At 49.1% G+C, this 26,791-nt stretch overlaps 1 protein-coding gene across 1 annotated transcript in view; it reads left to right on the top strand.

The window, feature by feature from the left end:
* The window catches only part of TLE2 (TLE family member 2, transcriptional corepressor), a 39,898-nt gene that overhangs the window by 10,725 nt on the left and 2,382 nt on the right, over nucleotides 1-26,791 (top strand). Inside the window, exons 5-18 of the mRNA XM_081896005.1 lie at nucleotides 1,000-1,062; nucleotides 1,990-2,064; nucleotides 4,200-4,395; nucleotides 8,298-8,314; nucleotides 10,431-10,532; nucleotides 11,640-11,684; nucleotides 13,991-14,131; nucleotides 17,607-17,742; nucleotides 18,703-18,863; nucleotides 19,905-19,981; nucleotides 21,846-22,095; nucleotides 23,361-23,608; nucleotides 25,117-25,264; nucleotides 26,322-26,472. Of these exons, the coding sequence (XP_081752131.1) occupies nucleotides 1,000-1,062; nucleotides 1,990-2,064; nucleotides 4,200-4,395; nucleotides 8,298-8,314; nucleotides 10,431-10,532; nucleotides 11,640-11,684; nucleotides 13,991-14,131; nucleotides 17,607-17,742; nucleotides 18,703-18,863; nucleotides 19,905-19,981; nucleotides 21,846-22,095; nucleotides 23,361-23,608; nucleotides 25,117-25,264; nucleotides 26,322-26,472 (1,810 nt within the window). The remainder of the gene's footprint in view (nucleotides 1-999; nucleotides 1,063-1,989; nucleotides 2,065-4,199; nucleotides 4,396-8,297; nucleotides 8,315-10,430; nucleotides 10,533-11,639; nucleotides 11,685-13,990; nucleotides 14,132-17,606; nucleotides 17,743-18,702; nucleotides 18,864-19,904; nucleotides 19,982-21,845; nucleotides 22,096-23,360; nucleotides 23,609-25,116; nucleotides 25,265-26,321; nucleotides 26,473-26,791) is intronic.

The following is a 26,791-nucleotide window of genomic DNA, read 5'->3' as shown; positions in this document are numbered from 1 at the left end:
CATTTTTTAACAATGTTCTATACATTTAAATAGGGACATGGGTCGCGCTGTGGGTTAAACCACGGAGCCTAGGACTTGCCGATCAGAAGGTCGGCGGTTCAAGTCCCCGCGATGACGGGGTGAGCTCCCGTTGCTTGGTCCCTGCTCCTGCCAACCTAGCAGATCGAAAGCACGTCAAAGTGCAAGTAGATAAATAGGTACCGCTCTGGCAGGAAGGTAAACGACTTTTCCGTGCGCTGCTCTGGTTCACCAGAAGCGGCTTTGTCCTGCTGGCCACATGACGCAGAAGCTGTACGCCGGCTCCCTCGGCCAATAAAGCGAGATGAGCGCCGTAACCTTCTGATCGGCAAGTCCTAGGCTCTGTGGTTTAACCCACAGTGCCACCTGCGCCCCTTATAATACCCATGTTACACCCCCCCAAACTACATCACTCATACATCACGGTTACATCATGAAATGGGAGGTCTGGTGGCAGTAATCTGAGCATCCTGGACCGTGCCCCATGGTTCCCCTTGCCCTCCACCAAACACCCATCAAGTGAAACAAAAGAGATATTTACATTTCACTGTTTCCTAGCCATGTTAATCACACCCTTTTGTCTTCATCTGGGTTTGTTATTTCTGGAACGGCTACCTGTCTGGCCCTCAGGTATCAGGAGGCCAGGGATTGTCACTCAGGCAGAGGGGCTGCTGAGGAGCTGAGCTCACCTGTCTAGATGAATTTCTGAAGTTTTCCCAGTGAGCCAGTACAGAGATACATTGATCAGGGAATTCTTACATTTGGTATCGTGCAGCAGAGGCCCTTTGAATAGATAGGAAGAAACTCTGATTTGTGGGGACAAATCACAAAAGTCACAAAAGCGATTGTGCTGATTTTGTTAGTGGGCTGCATGTGCATGATATCTGCTGGAGGGCCAAACCCCCCAACCTATACATAAATTCCTGCAACAGGCCACACCTCTGATGTGACTGAGACCCCAATCTCTTTTTGTTTTCCCAGGCGGAGATTGTTAAACGACTCAGTGCTATTTGTGCCCAGATCATCCCGTTCCTGACACAAGAGGTAAAAGAGATATGTTTGTGTTTCGTATGGAAAGCAGTTAGCGTTTCACACGCAACACATTTTGGGCATCGAGGGTCCGCAATGACAAAACCTCAAACTGCCCTCGGCAGACTGAGGAATGCTTCACCCCCAGGGCCAGATTTAGGTTCAATGCGGCCCTCATCTACTGAAGGAAATGGGGCCCTTTATATATCCAGCTGTCCTTTGTCAACACAAATTTTCGCTGTTTTTGTGTGTTCGGTATATGCTATATGGAGGGACGCGGGTGGCGCTGTGGGTTAAACCACAGAGCCTAGGGCCTGCCGATCGGAAGGTCAGCGGTTCGAATCCCCGTGACGACGGGGTGAGCTCCCATTGCTCAGTCCCAACCTAGCAGTTTGAAAGTTCAAGTAGATAAATAGGTACCACTCCGGCGGGAAGGTAAACGGCGTTTCTGTGCGCTGCTCTGGTTCACCAGAAGCGGCTTAGTCCTGCTGGCCACATGACCCGGAAGCTGTACGCCGGCTCCCTCGGCCAGTAAAGCGAGATGAGCGCCGCAACCCCAGAGTCGGCCATGACTGGACCTAAACGGGTCCTTTACCTTTGCCTATATGCTATATAGTAATTTATGGACCTCATCGGTATCTCAAACCATTTGCTCATGTGGCCCTGCAACCAGTCCATGCAGAATGTAGGCACCCTATATATAGAAAGGAGCAAAGCAGGGGTATTTTAGGGAGCAGGCTAGCAGGCGGGGGCCATGATTTACATCAGAGGAGCCTACACAACACAAAACACTCCTGCTGTATGTAGGTTTTGTTTTATTTGCTTTTTATCTTTTATCTTTTATATCTTTTATTTTCGAAATGTACTTCCAGGTTTTTCCCCTTTAAAATATTATTGAGAGAGGGACAAATTTCCTTATGTGTTTTTTTTTCCTCCTTCCAGCACCAGCAGCAGGTTTTGCAAGCTATGGATCGGGCAAAACAGGTGACAATGGGTGAACTGAACAGCATTATTGGGGTGAGTGGCCGGGTCAGGCCAAAGGCCGTCTCTTTCCTGTTTACAATTCATTTCCTCAAGGTCTTTGCAAGGAGTTCTCCTTGGAGCAGCTCCTCTCTTGCAAAGCTCGTCTTCTTGCTGGGCCATCTCATCTCTTGCAAAGCTTATCTTGCTGTGGCAGAAGAGGCAGAGAATGGGCATTTAGGGATGCTTAGCTACCCGGAAGCAGGCAAAGATCCCAAGAGAGGGAACCAGCACATCCGTAATGGGCTAGGAGTGGAATAGCACTTTTGTTTCTTTTATTTATTTCATAAAATTCATATATACCACTTGATGGTAGGAGAAATGTTGACAACAGGAATTTCAAACGTTCGAAAACCAGACTAAAAACAGATTATTATTATTATTATTAATTTTGTATATAATATTTATTAGTTTTTTTAACATATCATTTTCAACAGTAATTAAACATACTTTTACATCTTATTCAAATCTTTGACTTCCATCAATCCTGTCTGAAAATTTTCCAATCTAATCTCTCAGTATGCATTTCTTATCTTCCCTATTACATTTCAAACTAATAACCAATATCTCTATCTTTTTCTACTTTGTAACACTTTGTATATTTCTCCTTACAAAACTTATTGTAGTCCTACTAGCGTAATTTGTTGATTACAGTTGCTCTTCAAATAATTCATATACTTCTTCCAATCCTCTGTAAATCTCTGGTCCTGCAGGTTTCGAATCCTTCCTGCCATTTTGTCCAATTCTACATAGCCCATTAATTTCGTCTGCCATTCTTCTTTGGTTGGAATTTCTTAAGATTATAATAATTTATTATTTATATCCCTCCCGTCCCCAGCCACTCTGGGCAGCTCCCAACAGAACACTAAAAGCACAATAAAAGAGCAAACATTACGGCTCTATCCAGTTGCTTGAAACCACAGGAGTGGAAATAACAATAATAATATATCATTTATACCCTGCTCATCTGGCCAGGACTCCCCAGCCACTCTGGGCAGCTCTCAACAGAATATTAAAAACACGATAAAACATCAAACATTAAAAACTTCCCTAAACAGGGCTGCATTCAGATGTCTTCTGAATGTCAGATAGTTCCCTGACATCTGATGGGAGGGTGTTCCCTGACATCTGATGGGAGGGTGTTCCACAGGGCAGGCGCCACCACTGAGAAGGCCCTCTGCCTGGTTCCTTGTAACCTCACTTCTCGCAGGGAGGGAACTGCCAGAAGGCCCTCAGAGCTGGACCTCAGTGTCCAGGCTGGACGATGGAGGTGGAGATGCTTCTTCAGGGATACTGGGCCGTTTAGGGCTTTAAAGGTCAGCACCAACACTTTGAATTGTGCTCAGAAACGTACTGGGAGTCAATGTAGGTCTTTCAAGACCGGTGTTATGTGGTCTCGGTGGCCACTCCCAGTCCCCAGTCTAGCTGCTGCATTCTGGATTAGTTGTAGTTTCTGGGTCACCTTCAAAGGTAGCCCCACGTAGAGCGCATGGCAGTAGTCCAAGCGGGAGATAACCAGAGCATGCATCACTCTGGCCAGACAGTCTGTGAGCAGGGAGGGTCTCATCCTGCGTATCAGATAAAGCTGGTAAACAGCTGCCCTGGACACAGAACTGACCTGTGCCTCCATGGACAGCGGTGAGTCCAAAATGACTCCCAGGCTGTGCACCTGGTCCTTCAGGGGCACAGTGACCCCACTCAGGACCAGGGAGTCCCCCACAAAAGGCCCTTCTCGTCGCTGCCGCCTCCAGTGACAGCTGAATCCAGGAGCGACCCCAAGCTGCAATCCTGTTCCTTCGGAGACAGCACAGCCCACGCTAGAGTACCATATTTTCCGCTCTATAAGACGCCCCAGACCACAAGACGCGCCTAGTTTTTGGAGGAGGAAAACAAGAAAAAAACTATTCTGAATCTCAGAAGCCAGAACAGCAAGAGGGATCGCTGTGCAGTGAAAGCAGCAATCCCTCTTGCTGTTCTGGCTTCTGGGATAGCTGCGCAGCCTGCATTCGCTCCCTAAGACGCACACACATTTCCCCTTACTTTTTAGGAGGGGAAAAGTGAGTCTTACAGAGCAAAAAATACGGTTTCCCAAACCCTTCCCCGTCTTCAGGAGTCTCTCCTTTTCTCTCCAGCAGCAGCAGCTCCAGAACCTCTCCCACCACGCCCCTCCCATCCCGCTGACCCCACACCCTTCGGGCCCCCAGACCTCCAGCTTAGTGGCAGTCAGCACCTCTTCTGGCCTCCTGGCGCTGTCCGGGGTGCTGGCCGCTCAGACGGCGCTGGCGGCGAAGGAGGAGAGGTTGTCTCGCGACTCGGAGAACCATCAAGGTAAGCGGGGAGGGTGGGCGCGTTCGAAGCAAGCTTGGCAGCCACAGGTTGGGCGAGGGTCTTGGGTTCGAGTTCTCCGCTGAAGCCCAGGGGGCATGGGTTGTGCAGCTCAGGGGCTGTGCATATGCAGATTTAATAAGAGGAGCCTTCTGCATCACTCCAATAGGGGACAAATCGAGTCCCTTTCTCGCAGGGGCACCTTGAAGGAGCATGGTGCTGTGTTTTCGAAGCTCCGTAACACGAACGCAGCCGGCCGGTGGGAGCTATTGGCCACCAGTCCCAGCAGAATTCGAACCCAAGAGCACTCTCTCACCCCACAATTGTGTTGTTGTTTAGTCGTTTAGTCGTGTCCGCCTCTTCGTGACCCCCTGGACCAGAGCACTCCAGGCACTCCTGTCTTCCACTGCCTCCCGCAGTTTGGTCAAACTCATGCTGGCAGCTTCGAGAACACTGTCCCACCATCTCGTCCTCTGCCGTCCCCTTCTCCTTGTGCCCTCCATCTTTCCCAACATCAGGGTCTTTTCCAGGGAGTCTTCTCTTCTCCTGAGGTGGCCAAAGTCTTGGAGCCTCAGCTTCAGGATCTGTCCTTCCAGTGAGCACTCAGGGCTGATTTCCTTCTGAATGGAGAGGTTGGATCTTCTTGCAGTCCATGGGACTCTCAAGAGTCTCCTCCAGCACCAGAATTCAAAAGCATCCATTCTTTGGCCTTCAGCCTTCTTTATGGTCCGGCTCTCACTTCCATACATCACTACTGGGAAAACCATAGCTTTAACTATACGGACCTTTGTTGGCAAGGTGATGTCTCTGCTTTTTAAGATGCTGTCCAGGTTTGTCATTGCTTTTCTCCCAAGAAGCAGGCGTCTTTTAATTTCGTGGCTGCTGTCACCATCTGCCGTGATCATGGATCTCAAGAAAGTGAAATCTCTCACTGCCTCCATTTCTTCCCCTTCTATTTGCCAGGAGGTGATGGGCCCACAATTGTACCCAGGCGCATAACTTATCTCCAGCTGTGTTACAAGAGAGTGAGGAGTGCTTTCCTCTCTTTGCTCTCTCTGCGCTACGACTGACTTTGCAATACGTCTATCGTTTCCCTTCTCGTTTGCCGTTTTCCTTGTAAGCTAAAAAAGCCCCGAGTGCTGCGACCGCTCCTAACAAGGGAAAAAACCTCCTCTCTCTTCACTGGCGTCTCATGGTAAAAAGTATCAGGTCTCCAGATGGAAGAAGCCTCTGCCCCAAAGCGCTTACAATCAAAATGTGCTTTGTCTGATGGGGAAGAGGGATAGGAATATAGTTACTTCAAGCTTCTTTCTAGTTGTGCGTGAGAGACCTTTGCAGTGGGGTCTCGCACCCTCCGACCACCCACCCCCACCCAACCCCCCTCTTTCTACGCTGCAGCTGTTTCTTTGGGAGGAAACGGTTTGATTAATAATAATAACTTTGCTAATTAAGTTTCTCCAACATGCCATGGAGATTGGCACTATTTTTGACCCGGGGAACAGCTGTGTGGTCCGGTGTGGCTAAACTCTAGCGTGGGCTGTTGATTTCTAAAATGAGAGGCGCAGCCTGATAGATTAAGGCTGTGGTCTGGGAGCCTTGCCAAGCCCGCCCCCCCAGCTTGCAAATCCCAGATCCGTGCGCTGCTCTGGTTCACCAGAAGCAGCTTAGTCCTGCTGGCCACATGACCCGGAAGATTATACCTTTAAAGGTAAAGGGACCCCTGACCGTTAGGTCCAGTCATGGCTGACTCTGGGGTTGCGGCGCTCATCTCACTTTATTGGCCGAGGGAGCCGGCGTACAGCTTCCGGGTCATGTGGCCAGCAGGACTAAGCTGCTTCTGGCGAACCAGAGCAGCGCATGGAAACGCCGTTTACCTTCCCGCCAGAGTGGTACCTATTTATCTACTTGCACTGGTGTGCTTTCGAACTGCTAGGTTGGCAGGAGCAGGGACCGAGCAACGGGAGCTCACCCCATCGTGGGAATTCGAACCGCCAACCTTCCGATCGGCAAGTCCTAGGCTCTGTGGTTAAACCCACAGCGCCACCCGTGTCCCTCAATACATGCCTAATTTGCATGATTTATGCAGGGAGGCGTGTAATCCTGCTTCTCCATCCCCGCCCCCCCAAAGATAGATAGAATATAAAATCTCTGTTTACAGCTCAGGTAGAAACCAATTTTGGAGAATTGCAGAATTGAAGATGAACCTGTCTAGACTTGTGGAGCAATGGGGGCAAGCGTGTGGAATCTGGAGTTGCCCCAGCTGGCTCTTAGAAATGTGTGTGTTTTTTGGGGGGGGGCTCTCTCTCTTTATCCCCCCCCCCTTGTTACAAATTGCTTTGCATGCAGGCTGTGATCAAAGCCAAATGTAGCCTAGAAAAGCTTTTTGGCAAGCTTGCATTGTGGGATTGCATCCAGCCCCACTTAGGACCCCCCCTTCTTTTTTTGGCAAATTTCCTCTCTGTTCTAGGTGGGTGGGAGGGAATAAAGGCCTTCTCTCTCTCTCTCTCTCTCTCTCTCTCTCTCTCTCTCTCTCTCTCCCTCCCTCCCTCCCTCCATACCGCTGCCTAATACATCTGTGTTGATTTCAAAAGCCTCCTGGTCGTCTACGGCGAGGGGGCTCTTCCACAGGTGACCGCACTATCGATGCTTTTACAATAATAATAATATTCCCCCCCCCCAAAAAAAAAGCTCAATGCGTTTGTGTCTACATGTGCAGAAGGAGAACGGGCTGCCTCGCTTCAGAGTTACAGCTCGGGGAGACCTCTCCCCCCTTCTGAAAAAGGAGAAAGGGGTGAACGACCTCTCCCTGCAAGTAGACAGCCAGCATGTCAGGGATTATAGCCAAGCCCATTCTCTTTATTTTACCCATGCAAGGCAAAGTGCGGGACTCTCGTGTCTTCCAAAGGGGATTAGACAAATTTGGGGGTGTGGAGTGGGGGTGGGGGTCCGTTGATGGCTGCCAGCTGGGATGGTTCTGCCTCCACAGTCGGAGACATCGACGCTTCCAAAATCTCCCGCAGTTTGGTCAAACTCATCTTGGCCGCTTCGAGAACACTGTCCCACCATCTTGTCCTCCATCGTCCCCTTCTCCTTGCGCCCTCCATCTTCCCCAACATCAGGGTCTTTTCCAGGGAGTCTTATATCAACAACCTCAGATATGCAGATGACACAACCTTGATGGCAGAAAGGGAGGAGGAATTAAAGAACCTTTTAAGGAGGGTGAAAGGGGAGAGCGCAAAATATGGTCTGAAGCTCAACATAAAAAAAAATAAGATCATGGCCACTGGGCCCATCACCTCCTGGCAAATAGAAGGGGAAGAAATGGAGGCAGTGAGAGATTTTACTTTCTTGGGCTCCATGATCACTGCAGATGGTGACAGCAGTCACGAAATTAAAAGATGCCTGCTTCTTGGGAGGAAAGCAATGACAAACCTAGAGAGCATCTTAAAAAGTAGAGACATCTGACCCTGATGTTGGGAAAGATGGAGGGCACAAGGAGAAGGGGACGACAGAGGACGAGATGGTGGGACAGTGTTCTCGAAGCTACCTCCTTTATTTACATGCATGCTTTAGCTGAGGTTCCGGCATTGCAGGGGGTTGGCCTAGATGACCCTAGCGACAGGGAGGTCCCTTCCAACTTTACGATCTGCGCTCTGGAGCATCGCCTCTCTTCTCCCCTTTGGGGGGCTGGCGTTGAATCACAACGAAACTCGCATCCGGTCGCTGTCTTGGATTAACGATAGCCCTTTCCCCCATTTCCCATGATGCTCCCTGGCCCGCAACTCAACGCTCTCGTTATCACCGCACGGTTATATTTTTGCCTTTGTCTAACTAAATGTCTTTGTTTCTTTGTGTGTCTCCCTCGGTTATCTGAATACCTTCTTGGCTGGGCTCGCCTGTTCCAGAACATGCTTCGAGTCGGGTAAGGCTTTCTGCGATAGATACGACTATCTGCTCCCATTTGTACTGATCCGGGTGACTCAAGTGTCATAAAATATATTCTATTACTGGTAACCTCAAGGTTAGATTACTGCGTTCTACGTAGGGCAGCCTCTGAAGACGGATCGGAAACTTCAGCCGGTGCCGAATTCTGCGGCCAGGTTGCTCACCGGATCAAGACGGTTTGAGCACATTGCACCGATCCTGGTCCAATTGCCTACCGATTAGTTTCCGGCCCCAGTTCAAAGTTATGGTTCTGACCTATAAAGCCTTAAATGGCCTTCTCAGTGGTGGCTCCCTCCCTGTGGAACGCCCTCCCATCAGATGTAAAGGAAATAAACAGCTCTCTGACTTGCAGAAGACATCTGAAGGCAGCCCTGTTTAGGGAAGTTTTTAATGTTTGCTGGTGTTTTTAATATTCTGTTGGGAGCTGCTCGGAGTGGCTAGGGAGACCCAGCCAGATGGGCAGGGTATAAGTAATTTATTATTATTATTATTATTATTATTATTACACCAGCTGGAGTCTCCGGATCAGGCCCAAGAGCAGCGCCACGGAGAGCAATGCAAGGGGGAAAGAAGCATCTGTTATAAATGCATGCATTCGTTATTTTTTTTTTCAAAAAAAATTATTAGTTTTCCAAATTTATAACAAGCGAATCGAAAGAAAACATCAAAAAGAAAACAAACAAACATTTATCCTAGCTGTAATAATTCCACTTTTGTTAACGTTGTTGGGTGACTTTCCTGAAGTCCCCCTGGCTGAGTTTCCATATAAATCATTGTAGCAGTTTTCCAAAACTATTTTACTTAGTCATTTAACATCTTTCTTTCTTTTCAAAAAAATTTTTAACCGTAATATTCTGCAACATCACTTATTTAAATCCTAGGCCAATCTGATGCTCGCAAGTAATTCTATTTAAATTATCTGAACATATTTAGCTAAATAGACTTTAAATTTCTTGTTACTTGTCCTCCTTCTGGTCGTGGACTATTCCGGTCAGGTCGGCTAGCTCCCAAAAGTCCATCATCTTCCTCTTGCATTTGTTATTTGCAAGAAATAAAAAGCCTACTTTAGGATGAACGCTCGCTAAAATGTGAATTAATTTCCGTGAGGACGGGCAGCGTTTTTGATGCCGGAAACGCTCTCTTTCTCAATAATAATAATAATAATAATTTTATTATTTGTACCCCGCCCATCTGGCTGGGTTTCCCCAGCCACTCTGGGCAGCTTCCACAGAGACCAAAAACACACTAAAATATCACACATTAAAAACTTCCCTGGAACAGGGCTGCCTTCAGATGTCTTCTGAATGTCAGGTAGTTGTTTAGCTCTTTGACATCTGAAGTGAGGGTGTTCCACAGGGTGGGCGCCACCACCGAGAAGGCCCTCTGCCTGGTTCCCTGTAACCTCACTTCTCACAATGAGGGAATCGCCTGAAGGCCCTCGGAGCTGGACCTCAGTGTCCGGGCTGGACGATGGGGGTGGAGATGCTCCTTCAGGGATACAGGACCGAGGCCGTTTGGGGCTTTAAAGGTCAGCACCAACACTTTGAATTGTGCTCGGAAACGTACTGGGAGCCAATGTAGGTCTTTCAGGACCGGTGTTATGTGGTCTCGGCGGCTGTTCCCAGTCACCTGTCTAGCTGCCGCATTCTGGATTAGTTGCAGTTTCCGGGTCACCTTCAAAGGTAGCCCCACATAGAGCACATTGCAGTAGTCCAAGTGGGAGATAACCAGAGCATGCACCACTCTGGCAAGACAGTCCACAGGCGGGGGGGGGGAGGAGGGTCTCATCCTGCACATCAGATGGAGCTGGTAGACAGTCACCCTGGACACAGAATTAACCTGCGCCTCCATGGACAGCTGTGAGTCCAGAATGACTCCCAGGCTGCACACCTGGTCCTTCGGGGGCACAGTTACCCCATTCAGGACCAGGGAGTCCCCCACACCCACCCGCCCCCTGTCCCCCCAAAACAGTACTTCAGTCTTGTCAGGATTCAACAGAACACCCAGCCCCCTCCTTCGCCCTCTCACCCTGCTCTCTTGGAGACACCCCCAATGAATTTTTGCATTTATCCTTCTTTTCTTCCTCCCCAAAGAGCAATTCTGCCTCTCCCCCCGAGAGCCTGCAAGGCGAGGAGCCGCTGGACAGCGCCGGAGCAAAGCGCAAGCAGGAGGGCAAGGAGGAGGTGAGGCTCTACGTAAGTGTTGCTTCCGGATCCGGCCCCAGTGACCCTGGGAAAGAGTCGGCATGGTGGCCAGAGCACTGAAGACCCCCGGTTCAGTTCCCCAACCAAGCACGAAACTCGCTGGGTGACCTTGAGCCAACTGACTCGCCTCGCAAGGTTGTTGTGAGGGCTAAAGCATAGCTGTCAACCGTCCCTTATTTGGCGGGACAGTCCCTTATCCCAGCGCCGTGTCCCACTGCTGTCCCTTATTGATGATGCCCCTTAAATTTCCCGGGTTTCAGAGGAAGCAGCTCCTCTCCCTCCCTCCCTGCCGGCCAGGGAGGAGGGATGCCCCAACTGTGTTGCTTGGCTGCGTTGCTCACCCAATAAGGAGTCTAAGAACGACTGGGGGGTGGAGCTTGCATGCCTTGTACCCATCAAATTGGCTGCGTTGCCTGGGGACTCGCCTTTGCTCAGCGCTTCCCAGCGGAGAGGTGACGGTGGTTTTCCTTGCTGCATCCCCTTTGCCGGGTTGCTGCGCTGTGGGAACCACCGCTTGAGGCTTCGTTTGGCTGCTGGCTGGGCTTTCTGCCTTTGGCTCGGAGGGGCTCAGAACTTTAACATACCTGTGCCGGGAAAATCTGTTATTTTGGCTGCTGATCCCTTGTTTTCGAGGCTGCTGGTCCCTAATTTCAAATCTGTAAGTTGACAGCTATGGGCTAAAGGAAACGGGGAGGACTCTGTGTCGGTCGCCCCAGATTCGTTAGAGGGGCGCTGGTAGCAAAAGGTGGAACACGAACTTGTCAGAACTCTCTGAGGCTCGAGGCGTGTCTGAAACCGGCTTAGCGGTCATTCCTTCCCCCTGTGGGGACCCTGGAAACTCTCATTCCTGCCTCCAATGGGGAACCTGGAAACTCTCATTCCTGCCTCCAATGGGGACCCTGGAAACTCTCATTCCTCCCTCCTCGTGTAGACCAAGAGCAGTTAATGGCCATGACTAACTCAGGTCTCTTTGTTTCGGTGGGTCGACTCCTGAATACAACTTACTCCAGTTTTTAGGGAGCTGGATTCGAGAGCTGTGCCCGACGAGGTGTCGAGATGCATAACGACCCTGCCCCCTTTCCCCCCCTTCTCTTGCAGGAAAGCGACGGGGAGAGGAGCGACTACAATTTGGTCGTGGACGAGGTATGTGGTATCCTGGTTTGCAGAGACGGAGGCAGAATTCAATTATGCAAGACGGCAAACACCGGCAGAGCAAATCTGCATAATTCATGCGAGTCGCGGAGTTTATTTTTCCCTCTCCCCCACCCCTTAGCGCAGGACTGTGCTTTTAAAAAACATATTCATAAAAAATTGAAGCGAGGGAAGGAACGGGGCTTGCCCCCCACCGAGGTGTGCTTTTTCTCAAAGGTTTTTTGAAATCACTGATGGCACAATCCGAGGGGCGCCTGGGAAAAAAAGAAGCCCCCCTCCTTTCTTGTTGTTGTTGAGCCATTTAGTGGTGTCTGCCTCTTCGTGACCCCCTGGACCAGAGCACGTCAGGCCCTCCTGTCTTCCACTGCCTCCCGCACTTTGATCAAACTCATGCTGGTCGCTTCGAGAACACTGTCCCACCATCTTGTCCTCTGTCATCCCCTTCTCCTTGTGCCCTCCATCTTTCCCAACATCAGGGTCTTTTCCAGGGAGTCTTCTCTTCTCATGAGGTGGCCAAAGTATTGGAGCCTCAGCTTCAGGATCTGTCCTTCCAGTGAGCACTCAGGGCTGATTTCCTTCCGAATGGAGAGGTTGGATCTTCTTGCAGTCCATGGGACTCTCAAGAGTCTCCTCCAGCACCAGAATTCAAAAGCATCCATTCTTCGGTGATCTGCCTTCTTTATGGTCCAGCTCTCACTTCCATACATCACTACTGGGAAAACCAGAGCTTGAACTATACGGACCTTTGTTGGTAAGGTGATGTCTCTGCTTTTTAAGATGCTGTCTAGGTTTGTCATTGCTTTTCTCCCAAGAAGCAGGCGTCTTTTAATTTCGTGACTGCTGTCACCATCTGCAGTGATCATGGAGCCCAAGAAAGTAAAATCTCTCACTGCCTCCATTTCTTCCCCTTCTATTTGCCAGGAGGTGATGGGACCAGTGGCCATGATCTTCATGATCCTTAGATCATGAATTTGTCCGATTCTCTTTTCAAGCTGTCCAGTTTGGTGGTCTCATCCCTGTCTACTGAGGCAGGGAGTTTTCTTTCAGTGTAAAGCATGCTGTGAATTTCATATCTACATTCCATGCAGCCATTTCAATACTATATCCTAGATCTTCTTTGGCGATCCCTCGTAGCCGAGTCAGATTGTCTTCCCTAAACACGGTTTTAAAAGTGAGTCTGTAAGTGACTGTGGAGGCCAATTCTGGATCCCCACGTCCTTCCACAGTGGGGACATTGGTTTCCGGGCAGGAGTTGATCACGGTGAGGGTTTGCCAAGCATGCCTTCCTCTTTGCACGTTTCTCCCTTGTGTCCTGAGTTCGAGTGTCTTCAAAGCCCAGGACACCTTTGGGAAAGGCTGTTCTCCAACTGGAGCGCTCGCAGGCCAGTGTTTCCCAGTTGTCAGTGTTTATACTACATTTTAAAAGATTTGCCTTGAGAGAGTCTTTCAACCTCTTTTGTTCTGTATATAAATTTTCTATTAGTTTTTTAACACATCCTTTTCAACAGTAATTAAACATACTTATTCCATTTCTTTTGACTTCCATCAATCCTGTCTGAAAATTTTCCAATCTAATCTCTTAGTATGCTTTTCTTATCTTCCCTATTACATTTCAAACTCATAACTCTATCGTTTTCTACTTTGTAACACTTCGTATATTGTAGTTCTCCTTACAAAACTTCTTTTAAACCTCTTTTGTTGACCACCGGCATTACGCTTTCCATTTTTAAGTCCGGAATAGCGTAGTTGATTTGGAAGACGATAATCAGGCGTCCGCACAACAAAGTTGATGTTGAAGAATCATCGCTTCGACATTGGTGATCTTTGCTTCTTCCCGTACACTGACATTTGTTCGCCTGTCTTCCCAAGTGATGTGTAAAATGTATCATTTAATGAACAACAAATTTAATGAATTACGGAACGAACAAACAAACAAACGAAATAATGGGGACTGGAATCGACTAGTTCTTTTTTAAGCACCGTATTTTTCGCTCCATAAGACGCACCAGACCACAAGACGCACCTAGTTTTTGGAGGAGGAAAACAAGGAAAAAATATTCTGAATCTCAGAAGCCAGAACAGCAAGAGGGATCGCTGCGCAGTGAAAGCAGCAATCCCTCTTGCTGTTCTGGCTTCTGGGATAGCTGCGCAGCCTGCATTCACTCCATAAGACGCACATACATTTCCCCTTACTTTTTAGGAGGGGAAAAGTGAGTCTTATAGAGCAAAAAATACAGTAATTCATTTGAGCTCTTTGCCCCTTCCTTCCTGCAATCCTTGCTGTCTCTTTTGACCAGGACCCTTCTTCTGAACACGGCAGCCCACCCTGCGCATCTACCACGAAGGTCGTTCCGGTCCGGAGGGATCTCCCGGGCAGCCCTGCCTCTCTGCCATCCAGTAGGAGCGACACCCCCCTCAAAGCAAAAGAGCAGAGCCCGGTAAGCAAAGCAGAGTGCATATCGCCTGCCAAACCCACCTAGCTGGCTGTTGTCTACCCTGGCTGGCAACCGCGATCCAGGGGTTCAGACATCCAGGGTTTCTTCCATCTAGGGATGGGCAAAGGGGTCACGACTGTTTCTCATTTCCCACCCACCCGCCAGTCTTTTCCATGTTTGCAGAGTTACAGGTTATCCCCCCCAAAGGGATGCGGGTGGCGCTGTGGGTTAAACCACAGAGCCTAGGACTTGCCGATCAGAAGGTCGGCGGTTCGAATCCCTGCAATGAGGGGGTGAGCTCCCGTCGCTCGGTCCCAGCTCCTGCAAATCTAGCAGTTCGAAAGCACCTCAAAGTGCAAGTAGATAAATAGGTACCGCTCCGGCGGGAAGGTAAATGGCGTTTCCGTGCGCTGCTCTGGTTCGCCAGAAGCGGCTTAGTCCTGCTGGCCACATGACCCGGAAGCTGAACGCCGGCTCCCTCGGCCAGTAAAGCGAGATGAGCGCCGCAACCCCAGAGTCGGCCACGACTGGACCTAATGGTCAGGGGTCCCTTTACCTTTACCCCCCCCAAGTTCTGATGAAAACCTATCAGCGTTTTGATGTGACTTGCTTTGAACATAGGGATTTTCCATTTTCCCTAATGCACACATTTCTGCAAAGCAGCTTTGCATAATAATAATAATAATAATAATAATAATAATAATAATAATAATAATAAAGTTACTTATACAGTGGTACCTCGGGTTACAGACGCTTCAGGTTACAGACTCCGCTAACCCAGAAATAGTACCTCGGGTTAAGAACTTTGCTTCAGGATGAGAACAGAAATCGTGCTCCAGCGGCGCGGCGGCAGCAGGAGGCCCCATTAGCTAAAGTGGTGCTTCGGGTTAAGAATAGTTTCAGGTTAAGAACGGACCTCTGGAATGAATTAAGGACTTAACCCGAGGTACCACTGTACCCTGCCCCGCTGGCTGGGTTTCCCAGATGGGCGGGGTATAAGTAATAAATTATTTCTGGGTGTTATCCAGAGATAGACTGCTCCTGATGGTGGGTGTTCTACTTAAGAAGGAACTCGTTTCTGCAGGAAATTGCTCACTGTGAAATATTCTTTTCGCCATCTCTGACCCCACAAACTTTTATTCTGTTCTTCCTTATGTCCCCTGCCCCACAAAAAAAAAACCATCCAAAAGTCGTCCCGGTTTTGCAATTTTCAGCCCAGCAGATTCGCCTCCTTGCCAGAGCCGGACGCCTGGGTTCCATTTTGAGATGCGCCTCCCTACTGCTTCCGAGTCGCCCCCCTCCCTTATTCTCCTCTGGTTGTGTGTGCATGCCTTCCACCCTCCCCCAAACCAGCCCCCTCCTCAAATGCACAGGGAGGGGCACGTGGCTCGGTTAATTAGTGGCCCACAGGGGAGCTTTGAGATTCCTCAGAGGATTTTAATGTATAATTAATTGCTATTAGCGCCGCCTTGCAGGGAGCGAGGGGCTTGTGGGGGGGGCAATTGCAGAGGTGGGGGGGGCTTGGCGTGCCATCTGGGTTAGACTGGGAGGAGAGCGTCCCAAACAGAGGCCATTGAAGTAGTGATAATTCTTTTCGTGGAGGGTTTTTTTGCCCTTCCCTCCCTCCCTCCCTCCCTTCCTCCCTTCCTTCCTTTCTTTCTTCCTTATTTTCTTTCTTTCATTCTTTCCTTCATTCCTTCCTTATTTTCTTTCCTTCCTTCCTTCCTTCCTTCCTTCCTTCCTTCCTTCCTTCCTTCCTTCCTTCCTTCCTTCCTTCCTTCCTTTCCTTCCTTCCTTCCTTCCTTCCTTCCTTCCTTCCTATTTTCTTTCCTTCCTTCCTTCCTTCCTTCCTTCCTTCCTTCCTTCCTTCCTTCCTTCCTTCCTTCCTTCCTTCTTTTCTTTCTTTCATTCTTTCCTTCCTTATTTCCTTTCCTTTCTTCCTTCCTTCCTTATTTCCTTTCCTTTCTTCCTTATTTTCTTTCTTTCATTCTTTCCTTCATTCCTTCTTATTTTCCTTCCTTCCTTCCTTCCTTCCTTCCTTCCTTCCTTCCTTCCTTCCTTCCTTCCTTCCTTCCTATTTTCTTCTTTCCTTCTTTTCCTTCCTTCCTTCCTTCGTTCCTTCCTTCCTTCCTTTCCTTCCTTATTTTCTTTCTTTCTTTCTGGCAGGCTGCATTTCTGCCTCTCTCCCTCCTTTCCTTGCGGTGTGTGTGTGTGTGTGTGTGTGTGTGTGTGTGTGTGTGTGCTTAAAACACACAGTGTGACCGAGGGAGAGAGACAGAAAAGCAAATCCTATTGATCTCTCCGCAACCTGCCAAGATCTCTGGATTGAAACATCAGGGCGGGAGGAGGACAGCGGCTGGAAGGAAGGAAGACGGCATTGATCCGTCTGTCAAATCCTCAAGGCTTCATTTGCCAACCCGCAACCCCCTCCCTCCCTAACTCCCCAGACAGGCTGGAGGGCAGACTCTCCCCCCAAATGCACACTGGGTGAGTGGCTGAGCTCAATCGGATTAGCACGGTCTCCGCTCCCTGAATAACAACAGCCCTGCTGTGCGGCGAAAAGGCTTTTCCTACCTCCTTCCCCCCCAAAAAAAATCTGAAGGCAAAACAGAGAAAGCCCAGTTGCGATTCTTCCACATACCACCCCCCAAGATTTTGGCTACCCACTCATCCCTGATTCCCTGAAAATTTTATTTTATTTTATTACATTACATTACATTACATTACATTACATTACATTACATTACATTACATTACCTTGGGTTAAGTACTTAATTCGTTCCGGAGGTCTGTTCTTAACCTGAAACTGTTCTTAACCTGAAGCACCACTTTAGCTAATGCGGCCTCCCACCGCTGCACAATTTCTGTTCTCATCCTGAGGCAAAGTTCTTAACCCGAGGTACTCTTTCTGGGTTAGCGGAGTCTGTAACCTGAAGCGTATGTAACCATGTGTTCATGTTTTTCTACTGTATTTCATGCTGCTTTTATAATTAAGTGTTTTAAAGTGTTCTAATTTGTGGTTAGCCGCCCTGAGCCCGGTTTTTGAACTGGGAAGGAAGGGCGGGGTATAATAATAATAATAATAATAATAATAATAATAATAATAATAATAATATATTATTATTATTTATACCCCGCCTATCAGGCTGGGTTTCCCCAGCCACTCTGGGCGGCTTCCAACAAAACACTAAAATACAATAACCTATTAAACATTAAAAGCTTCCCTAAACAGGGCTTCTTTCAGATGTCTTCTAAAAGTTTGGTAGTTATTTTTCTCTTTGACATCTGGTGGGAGGGCGTTCCACAGGGCGGGTGCCACCACCAAGAAGGCCCTCTGCCTGGTTCCCTGTAACTTGGCTTCTCGTAGCTTTATTATTATTATTATTATTATTATTATTATTATTATTATTATGAGGTGTCTTGGAGGTTGGAGCCTTGTTCCTTAAAACGGACACCGCTTTTTTATTTCCCCCCACAGAATGACGACAACCCTGCCCCATGCAAATCTGCCAGCCTGTCTCCGCCCCACGATTCCTTAACCCCCGGCCTTGGTCCCAGCTGCGCCCCTCAACTCCAACAGGTCTCCTCTAAGCCATCCACCACAGATGCCATCAGTAAGTCGTTTGTGCAATTCTTTTTTTTAAATTATACTTTATTGAAAAATTCCAACATATAGTGAAAAAAAAGGTGTAGAGAAATCTTCCAGGTCTGGTCTGACGCTCTAAGCAGTGCATTACTGTCGATGTTTTAAGGGATGCCCTTTTTGGCAGAAACACAGAGAGTTGTTTGGTTTGGAATACAGCGGTACCTTGGTTCTCAAACGCTGAAAACCCGGAAGTAAGTGTTCTGGTTTTCAAATGTTTTTCGGAAGCAGGACGTCCGATTTGGCTGTCGGCTATTGTTTCCGGGGCACTTGCACCAATCAGAAACCGCGCCTTGGTTTTCAAATATTTTGGAACGGATTAAGTTGGGCGCTTTTGTTTTTTGCTATTTTGCGGTTTTGTTTCTGAGGCTTTTTCGGTTAATTTGTTTCTTGTGACTGCGTGGAACCCAGTCCAGCTGATTGATTGATTGTGCGACTGCGGAAATGGATAAAAGCCCCCCCCCTCCAAACAATCAGAGCAAGTAAGAAAAAAATAATAATTTTAATTTCTATCATCTACAATACAATATTTATTTTATATTACAGCACATTGATTATAGCTTTCATCTTATGGATCAACGGTCTCGTTAGAGAGTAAAATTCATGTTTTAGGCATTGTTTTTAAAAGTCTGGAACGGATTACTCCGTTCTGCATTACTTCCTATGGGAAAGAGCGCCTTGGTATTGGAACGCTTTGGTTTTGGAACGGACTTCTGGAACGGATTATGTTTGAGAACCAAGGTACCACTGTACCTTGGAAATGGTTTGTGTCAATTTTGCAGCCGCATTTATATTTGTATTTGCACGGATCTCCTTCTCCTTTGCGAGTTTGCCCCAGAAGCCTGTTTTTCATATAAATAAAATAGCAGCATAATGTAATCTATTCGGCTTTATGGAGTCTCCTTCCCCCCCATCTTTCTTTTCTTCCTAGCCCTCCGGAGCCCCCTGAGCATGGCCAGTTCATATGCTTCATCCTTCGGGCTAATGCCCCAAGCCACACTCAACGGCGATCTCACCGCTCCGCGATCGTACGTCAGCATACACCTCTCCCCACAAATTAGTGGGACCGTTCTGTACGGACGTTCCCCCATGGTAAGCTGAGAGGCTGTTTTTACCCCCCGCAAGTCCCTTTGACTTCTCATGTATAGGGACGCGGGTGGCGCTGTGGGTTAAACCACAGAGCCTAGGACTTGCCAATCAGAAGGTTGGCGGTTCGAATCCCCGCAATGACGGAGTGAGCTCCCGTTGCTTGGTCCCAGCTCCTGCCAACCTAGCAGTTCGAAAGCACATCAAAGTACAAGTAGATAAATAGGTACCGCTCCGGCGGGAAGGTAAATGGCGTTTCCGTGCGCTGCTCTGGTTCGCCAGAAGCGGCTTCGTCATGCTGGCCACATGACCTGGAAGCTGTACGCTGGCTCCCTCGGCCAGTAAAGGAAGATGAGCACCGCAACCCCAGAGTCGGCCACGACTGGACGTAACGGTCAGGGGTCCCTTTACCTTTACCTTTAAGTAAATATATATAAAGACTGTAGGGGGTTGGACCAGAGCTGGATTTACGTATAAGCTAAACAAGCTATAGTTTAGGGCCCCACTCTCTTGGGGCCCCCAAAACAATTAAAGGAAAAAAAGTGTTTGCATTATTAAGTTTGTTATGAATAAAAAAAATCATTTTAACTTAGAGCTTAATAATTATTTCACTAGTAATATACTTCTTCTTAATTGTGTTTCACTATTTCCCTAATATAGGTAGAGGTAAAGGGACCCCTACAGTCTGATCAAAACAGGAATATCTTTCCTCCACAAAATCAAAAGCCTCAAAGCTGTTTACAAAAAAAAATATAAGAAAAATGAACGGCGATAATTTAGCATTAAAACGAGAGGCGAGAAGGGGATTGAAGTTTGTGCCGGCTCCCTAAACGTGTGTGACCAAGAATTTGAGCCGGCGTCAGAAAGAGTGCAGTGAGGGAAACCTCTCAAGTGGCAGGGAGTTCCATAGGGCAGACGCTGGTTTCTGCTGTTCTTTAGCCACAGATCCCAAGGGCTAAGCCCGGGTTTGTGCGCCAAGCAGGTGCTCTAACCACTCAGCAACAGCCTCTCTCTGTTGACAGCACCTCTTCTTGATTCCGTCCGCAGGTAGCCTTTGAATCTCACCCCCACTTACGGGCTTCGACCGCCTCGGCTTCCCTGTCTTCCGTTCCGGGTGGCAAACCGTAAGTAACAGGCCGGCCTGTGTCTCTATGGGGAGAGGGCGCTTCATGGGGGCTGGAATTGAACGATCTGAGCCTCGAAAGCAAAGGAACGATGACAGTAAACTGTGTCTAAATGTCTCCCCCTTTTGCGTTGTCGTGTCTGAGCCTCTGAAGCTAACAGATGAAGGAATGGGTTTCTGTGCAGTCAGTTTGAAACTGACCCCAAATCCCAATTTTTCCTCCTCAAGGGAGCATTTCTAAAATGCTCTAACTTGAGCTCTTGAGCAAAAACACAGCTGTATAAACAAGCGCTCAAAGCTCTCTCCCTTATCAGTCCGTGACGGCAATGGATGGCCTTGCCAGTTCCAGTAGAGCAGGGATGAGACGTCTGGGTCTTATCTTACATCCTGACGGCAAAGACCACAAAGACGCACAAACCTTGCCAAGTCTGACAAGAGACCCGGGAACAGCGCCAGGAGTTGGTGACCTCCTGCCCCAAGATAAGAGTATAGGAACAGGAACAACCTTTTATGGTCAAGAGTACAGGAAGAGGAAAACCCATTTATGTTTAAAAGTAGCGGAGCAGGAACATATGTAATGTCAACCTGCATGTATAAGCTGACGTGGTTGGATTCCTGGGGAAGGGGGGGGAAGGGGGTGCCTGGAGGATATATATACTGCATGAAATTCTCATTTCTTTGGACTTGCTGTGGGCGGACCGCGCAAGTGCCTTCTGCTATCCGGAGAGCAGAATAAACTCTTTCTCTGAATCAACCTCGGTGTCATTTGACTTCCTCCCTCCCTCCCGGGAGCAACGCAGAGCCCACCAATCGGTACAGTCTAATAAGACTACAATAGATTGAGAATTTCCATCTGCTTTTTCGTCCTCCTGCTATCTTCAGAAGATCATTGGGCGCTGCTGGCTTCGAAATGCAAACAGTTTTAAATAAATAAATGGGGGTTCACAACAGCCCTGCGAAGTAGGTTAGGGAGAGAGGGACCGGCTTAAGGTTGCCCTGGAACTTTCCTGGCCAGTGGGCAAACTCAAACCCTCTTGTCTTCTCGCCTGATGATTTTCAGATTGCGGCTCTCATCACCGCCGAGTGAGGGCACTTAGGGGCCCCCAAATATCTTGTGAACAATGGCATGGAGAGTCTTTGAGAAAAGAACACAGAACTCCAGACCATAGCTGTCAACCGTCCCTTATTTGGTGGGAAACTCCCTTATCCCAGCGCCGTGTCCCACTGCTGTCCCTTATTGATGATGTCCCTTAAATTTCCCGGGTTTCAAAGGAAGCAGCTCCTCTCCCTCCCTCCCTCCCTCCCGGCCAGGGAGGAGGGAGGCTCCAACTGTGTTGCTTGGCTACGTTGCTCACCCAATAAGGAGTCTGAGAACGACTGGGGGGTGGAGCTTGCATGCCTTGTGCCGATCAAATCGGCTGCGTTGCCTGGAGACTCGCCTTTGCTCAGCGCTTCCCAGCGGAGAGGTTATTTTCAAATCTGTAAGTTGACAGCTATGCTCCAGACCCAAACATTGTTATTTGCAGCTTCCCCTTGTGTGGACAATTCTGTGTTTGGGTTTTTTTGGGGGTGGCAGAGAGGCCTGGAACGGAGTTTACGGGGAAAGGGCTTGGCTGGCAGGGCAGGAGAGGCCTACGCCGCAACAGCGTTTTGCAAGGTCTCCCTTGTTTGGTGCAGAACTTTCACTTAAGTCGTGCTGTTATTTAGTTCAGTGGCGGCAAAGATTTTAGGGGCTTGGCCGTTCACGGCGCCTTCCTAGGTCCCTGGAGGGAGGCCTCACCCCGTAGGATCCGGGGTCTTTTTGCGAAGCCCAAGGGGCCGTTCCGTTCCCCCTCCACAAAGCCTTCTCCCCGCTTCCCCCGCAGAGCCTACTCCTTCCACGTCAGCTCCGACGGGCAGATGCAGCCGGTGCCCTTCCCGCCCGACGCCCTCATCGGCTCGGGCATCCCTCGCCACGCCCGCCAGCTCCACACGCTGACGCACGGGGAGGTGGTCTGTGCTGTCACCATCAGCAATTCGACGCAGCACGTCTACACGGGGGGAAAAGGCTGCGTGAAGGTGTGGGACGTGGCCCAGCCGGGCGCCAAGACCCCCGTGGCGCAGCTGGACTGCCTGGTACGTACGAGGACAGGGGTGTGTGTGTGTTGGTTTGCATGACTCGGTTTCCCCGGCGCATCCCTAGGGACTCCCAGGACTTGGGTGGTCTCGTGGTCCTTGCAAGATGGTTTCCTGCTGTGGCTGCCATTTTTATGGCTTCCTGTCTTTTAAAAGAAACTCCGCCTGCTATAATAAAAAACAGTTTAAAACATTTAAGGAATCATTAATGCCAAATAAAAAATAAAAAATCACATCATATCTGGGTACAAAAAATGTTTTCAGCAGGAGGTTGTGAAGATGAGGCTTGGAAGTGCATGAGCGAAGCTTGCGGACATGTTTTAATAATAATAATAATAATAATAATAATAATAATAATAATAATAATAATAAATTTCTTTTATACCCTGCCCATCTGGCCAGGCTTTCCCAGCCACTCTGGGCGGCTTCCAACAGAATATTAAAAATACAATAAAACATCAAGCATTAAAACTTCCCTAAACAGGGCTGAGGGCCTTCTACAAGTCAGATAGTTGTTTATTTCCTTGACATCTGGTGGGAGGGCGTTCCACAGGGCAGGCACCACCACCAAGAAGGCCCTCTGCCTGGTTCCTGCAGTGAGAGAACCGCAGAAGGCCTTCGGAGCTGGACCTCAGTTTCCGGGTAGACCAGTGGGAGTAGAGATGCTCCTTCAGGTTTACTGAGCCATTTAGGGCTTTCAAGGTCAGCACCAACACTTTGAATTGTGCTCGGAAATGTCCTGGGAGCCAATGTAGGTCTTCCAGGACCGGTGTTATGTGGTCTCAGTGGCCGCTCCCAGTCACCAGTCAAGCTGCTGCATTCTGGATTAGTTGCAGTTTCTGGGTCACCTTCAAAGGTAGCCCCATGTAGAGCGCATGACAGTAGTCCAAGCAGGAGATAACCAGAGCATGCAATACTCTGGCCAGACAGTCCGCGGGCAGGTAGGGTCTCATCCTGCATACCAGATGGAGTTGGTAGACAGCCGCCCTGGACACAGAATTGACCTGCGCCTCCATGGACAGCTGTGAGTCCAAGATGACTCCCAGGCTGCGCACCTGGTCCTTCAGGGGCACAGTTACCCCATTCAGGACCAGGTAGTCCTCCACACCTGCCTGCCCCCTGTCCCCCCAAAACAGTACTTCTGTCTTATCAGGATTCCACCTCAATCTGTTAGCCGCCATCCATCCTCCAATGAAAGATCTTCATGGTTGAGACGTGGTGTCCTGCTTCCATGTCATTCTCTTGCCTCTTGTCTCTCCACCCAGAACCGGGACAACTACATCCGGTCGTGCAAGCTCCTCCCAGATGGGCGGAGTCTGATTGTGGGCGGGGAGGCCAGCACCCTGTCCATTTGGGACCTGGCGGCGCCGACTCCCCGGATCAAGGCGGAGCTGACGTCCTCTGCCCCGGCCTGCTACGCCCTCGCCATCAGCCCTGATGCCAAGGTCTGCTTTTCCTGCTGCAGCGATGGCAACATCGTGGTCTGGGACCTCCAGAACCAGACTATGGTCAGGTGAGATTTATTGGTGAACGAGGTTTGATGTACGGTCATCCACGAAGCTGTTAAGTTGTGGGTGAACATATCAGACGACACAGCAATTCTTCAAACAGCTCTTGTTTATTCACAGGCCAGGACAGAACTGAACTGAAGGGTTAGGTCCGCCTGCTTATATAGAGCTCCAGTACAACGTAACTGTAACAACTTTCTAAAACTATCCAATCACTGAACGTCACTTTCGATCCCTTATTTGCATAACTATCTTTCAGTATCCCCCTGCTGGCCCAGGGTGAGAACTTCAGTACATGACAGAAATGCTCTCCCATCCTCAACACCCGGATAAATGGCGCACACCCAGAGAAACCCTGCAATAATTATTCTACAATGGTACCTTGGTTCTCAGACTTAATCCGTTCCGGAAGTCTGTTCCAAAACCAAAGCGTTCCAAAACCAAGGCGCGCTTTCCCATAGGAAGTAATGCAGAACGGATCAATCCGTTCCAGACTTTTAAAAACAGCAATTTAATGTGAATTTTACTATCGAACGAGACCACTGATCCATAAAATGAAAGCAATAAACAATGTAATGCATTCACACAGACAATCCATCAGTAGCTGAACTGGGTTCCACACAGTCACAAAAACAAAAGAGCCGCAAAAAAACGCAAAATAAATAGCAAAAACAGGCAGACCTCAGCGTAACACTCAAATCGGAAGCGTAACACTCAAAACGGAGCACATTCGACTTCTGAAAAAAGTTCGCAAACCGGAACACTTCCTTCCGGGTTTGCAGTGTTTGGGTTCCAAGTTGTTTGAGTATCAAGGTGTTTGAGAACCAACGCACCACTGTATCTGTTTATTTCATGAGATTTATATGCTGTTTCAGAGGTTGCTGTTTCACCCTTGGTTGTAGGGTGCGTGGGTGGGGAAATCCTCAAAGCAGTTTGCAATATTAAAATGTTAGAATCATCAAGTCAACCCCTGGAGATCTCTGAGAACAGCCTTCCTTCCTTTCCTTTCCTTTCCTTTCCTTTCCTTTCCTTTCCTTTCCTTTCCTTTCAGAAAACAGCACCTGGTGCTTTGAAGGCCCAGAGCTCAGCTGTCTATTGGGGCTTCAAAGGTTGTGCAAGACCCAGCCCATTCTTCTGTGATGCAAGGGAGTCCCATAAGTCAGAACTGCTTCATTTGCCAGCCAGGGGTTCTGAATGCTTTCAGAAACGAGCACCTGGTGCTTTGAAGGCCCAGAGCTCAGCTGTCTATTGGAGCTTCAAAGGTTGTGCAAGACCCAGCCCATTCTTCTGTGATGCAGGGGAGACCCATAAGTCAGAACTGCTTCATTTGCCAGCCAGGGGTTCAGAATGCTTTCAGAAAAGAGAACCTGGTGCTTTGAAGGCCCAGAATTCAGCTATCTATTGGGCCTTCAAAGCACCAGTGCTCTGTGAGACCCAGCGGATCGCTTATTCCAATGTATCTAATCTGTCATTTCTGGGATATAGGGTGACTCCCTTCTCCTTTCTTTTCTAGGCAGTTCCAGGGCCACACGGACGGCGCCAGTTGCATCGACATCTCCAATTACGGCACCAAGCTTTGGACTGGGGGCCTGGACAACACGGTGCGGTGCTGGGACCTACGGGAAGGGCGCCAGCTACAGCAGCATGACTTCAGCTCTCAGGTCAGCTTTGGAGGGGAGGGGGGGAGTCGGCTGGGTGTGCGACATGCACAACGCACTTGTTTAAAATCACCCCTTTGCTTGGCACATTCCGGAAGTGGTTCCATGGAAAATGTTTCTTTCCTGGCTCGCAGCGCTCAACGAGGCTGTCAAGAATGGTTTCCCTCGCCTGCAATAGAGCCTCCAGTCTAAGGAGCACTGTACCTGGTTCTGTGTTGGAAGTTGGAAGGGGCCCCCGGGGTTCATTTTGTCCAGCCCCCTGCAATGCAGGAATCTGAACTAGATGAGAAACACAACCTTCCCCTTTTCAGTGGCGGGGCGTGGGGAGCTCGGCCGACAGAAATGACTGGGGCAGGTGATTCGGGGCGTGCAATATGAGATTCAGGGATTCAGGGATCCGCAGTGAACATTGCTTGAGGTGGCTGCTTTTTAAAAAAACCTTTTATTATTTTTATATTTCATTTGTTATATATATTTTTGTTCGATTATCAAGCCCGTATCCCATCCTTCTTTTTAAAATCATTTTAATTTGATTTTGCAAATAAATAAATGTATAACAACCCACATGCATATCCATATATAGAGATTCCTCTGAATCTCGAGGCTTCCCCCCATCCCCTCACGTATCCTATTGTCAACATTTACAGCTGATGTGGGTGGTACTGTGGGTTAAAAAACCACAGAGCCTAGGACTTGCCGATCAGAAGGTCGGCGGTTCAAATCCCCGCGATGACAGGGTGAGCTCCCGTTGCTCGGTCCCTGCTCCTGCCAACCTAGCAGTTCGAAAGCACGTCAAAGTGCAAGTGGATAAATAGGTACCACTCCGGCGGGAAGGTAAACAGCGTTTCCGTGCGCTGCTCTGGTTCGCCAGAAGCGGCTTCGTCCTACTGGCCACATGACCCGGAAGTTGTACGCCGGCTCCCTCGGCCAATAAAGCGAGATGAGCGCTGCAACCCCAGAGTTGGCCACGACTGGACCTAAGGGTCAGGGGTCCCTTTACCTTTTTATACATTATTTTCTTTGCGTGCACTGACCTGACTCTGACCACTCTCACCCGCAGATTTTCTCCCTGGGCTACTGCCCCACGGGCGAGTGGTTGGCGGTTGGGATGGAAAGTAGCCACGTCGAGATTCTTCACGTCACCAAGTCGGAGAAGTACCAGCTCCACCTGCACGAGAGTTGCGTTCTCTCCCTCAAGTTTGCGTCCTGTGGTAGGTGTGTGACCCGTCTCCCTGCCCTAAGGGTTCCAGCTTAGCTTAAGCCCGCCGGTGTGGTGGTCCAGGGCTTCAGGGAGTCGGGAAACACCCCTTCTGATTTGTGCCATTTCTGCCATTCCAGCGAGCAGGAAAAAATGAGCTTTTCTGCCACCGCTGGAAATTGTAGCGCTGCGAGGAGTCAGCTACAGTTCCCAGGGTTCTTTATATGCAAACTGCTAAAGATGAGGTAGGGACATGGGTGGCACTGTGGGTTAAGGCACAGAGCCTAGGACTTGCCGATCAGGAGATCGGTGGTTCAAATCCCCGCCACAGG

This window comes from Podarcis melisellensis (genome assembly GCF_964234715.1).
Source record: "Podarcis melisellensis genome assembly, chromosome: 18".
NCBI lineage: Eukaryota > Metazoa > Chordata > Lepidosauria > Squamata > Lacertidae > Podarcis > Podarcis melisellensis.
The sequence above is the reverse complement of the archived record's forward strand: the minus strand, read 5'-3'. Positions and strand labels throughout refer to the sequence as shown.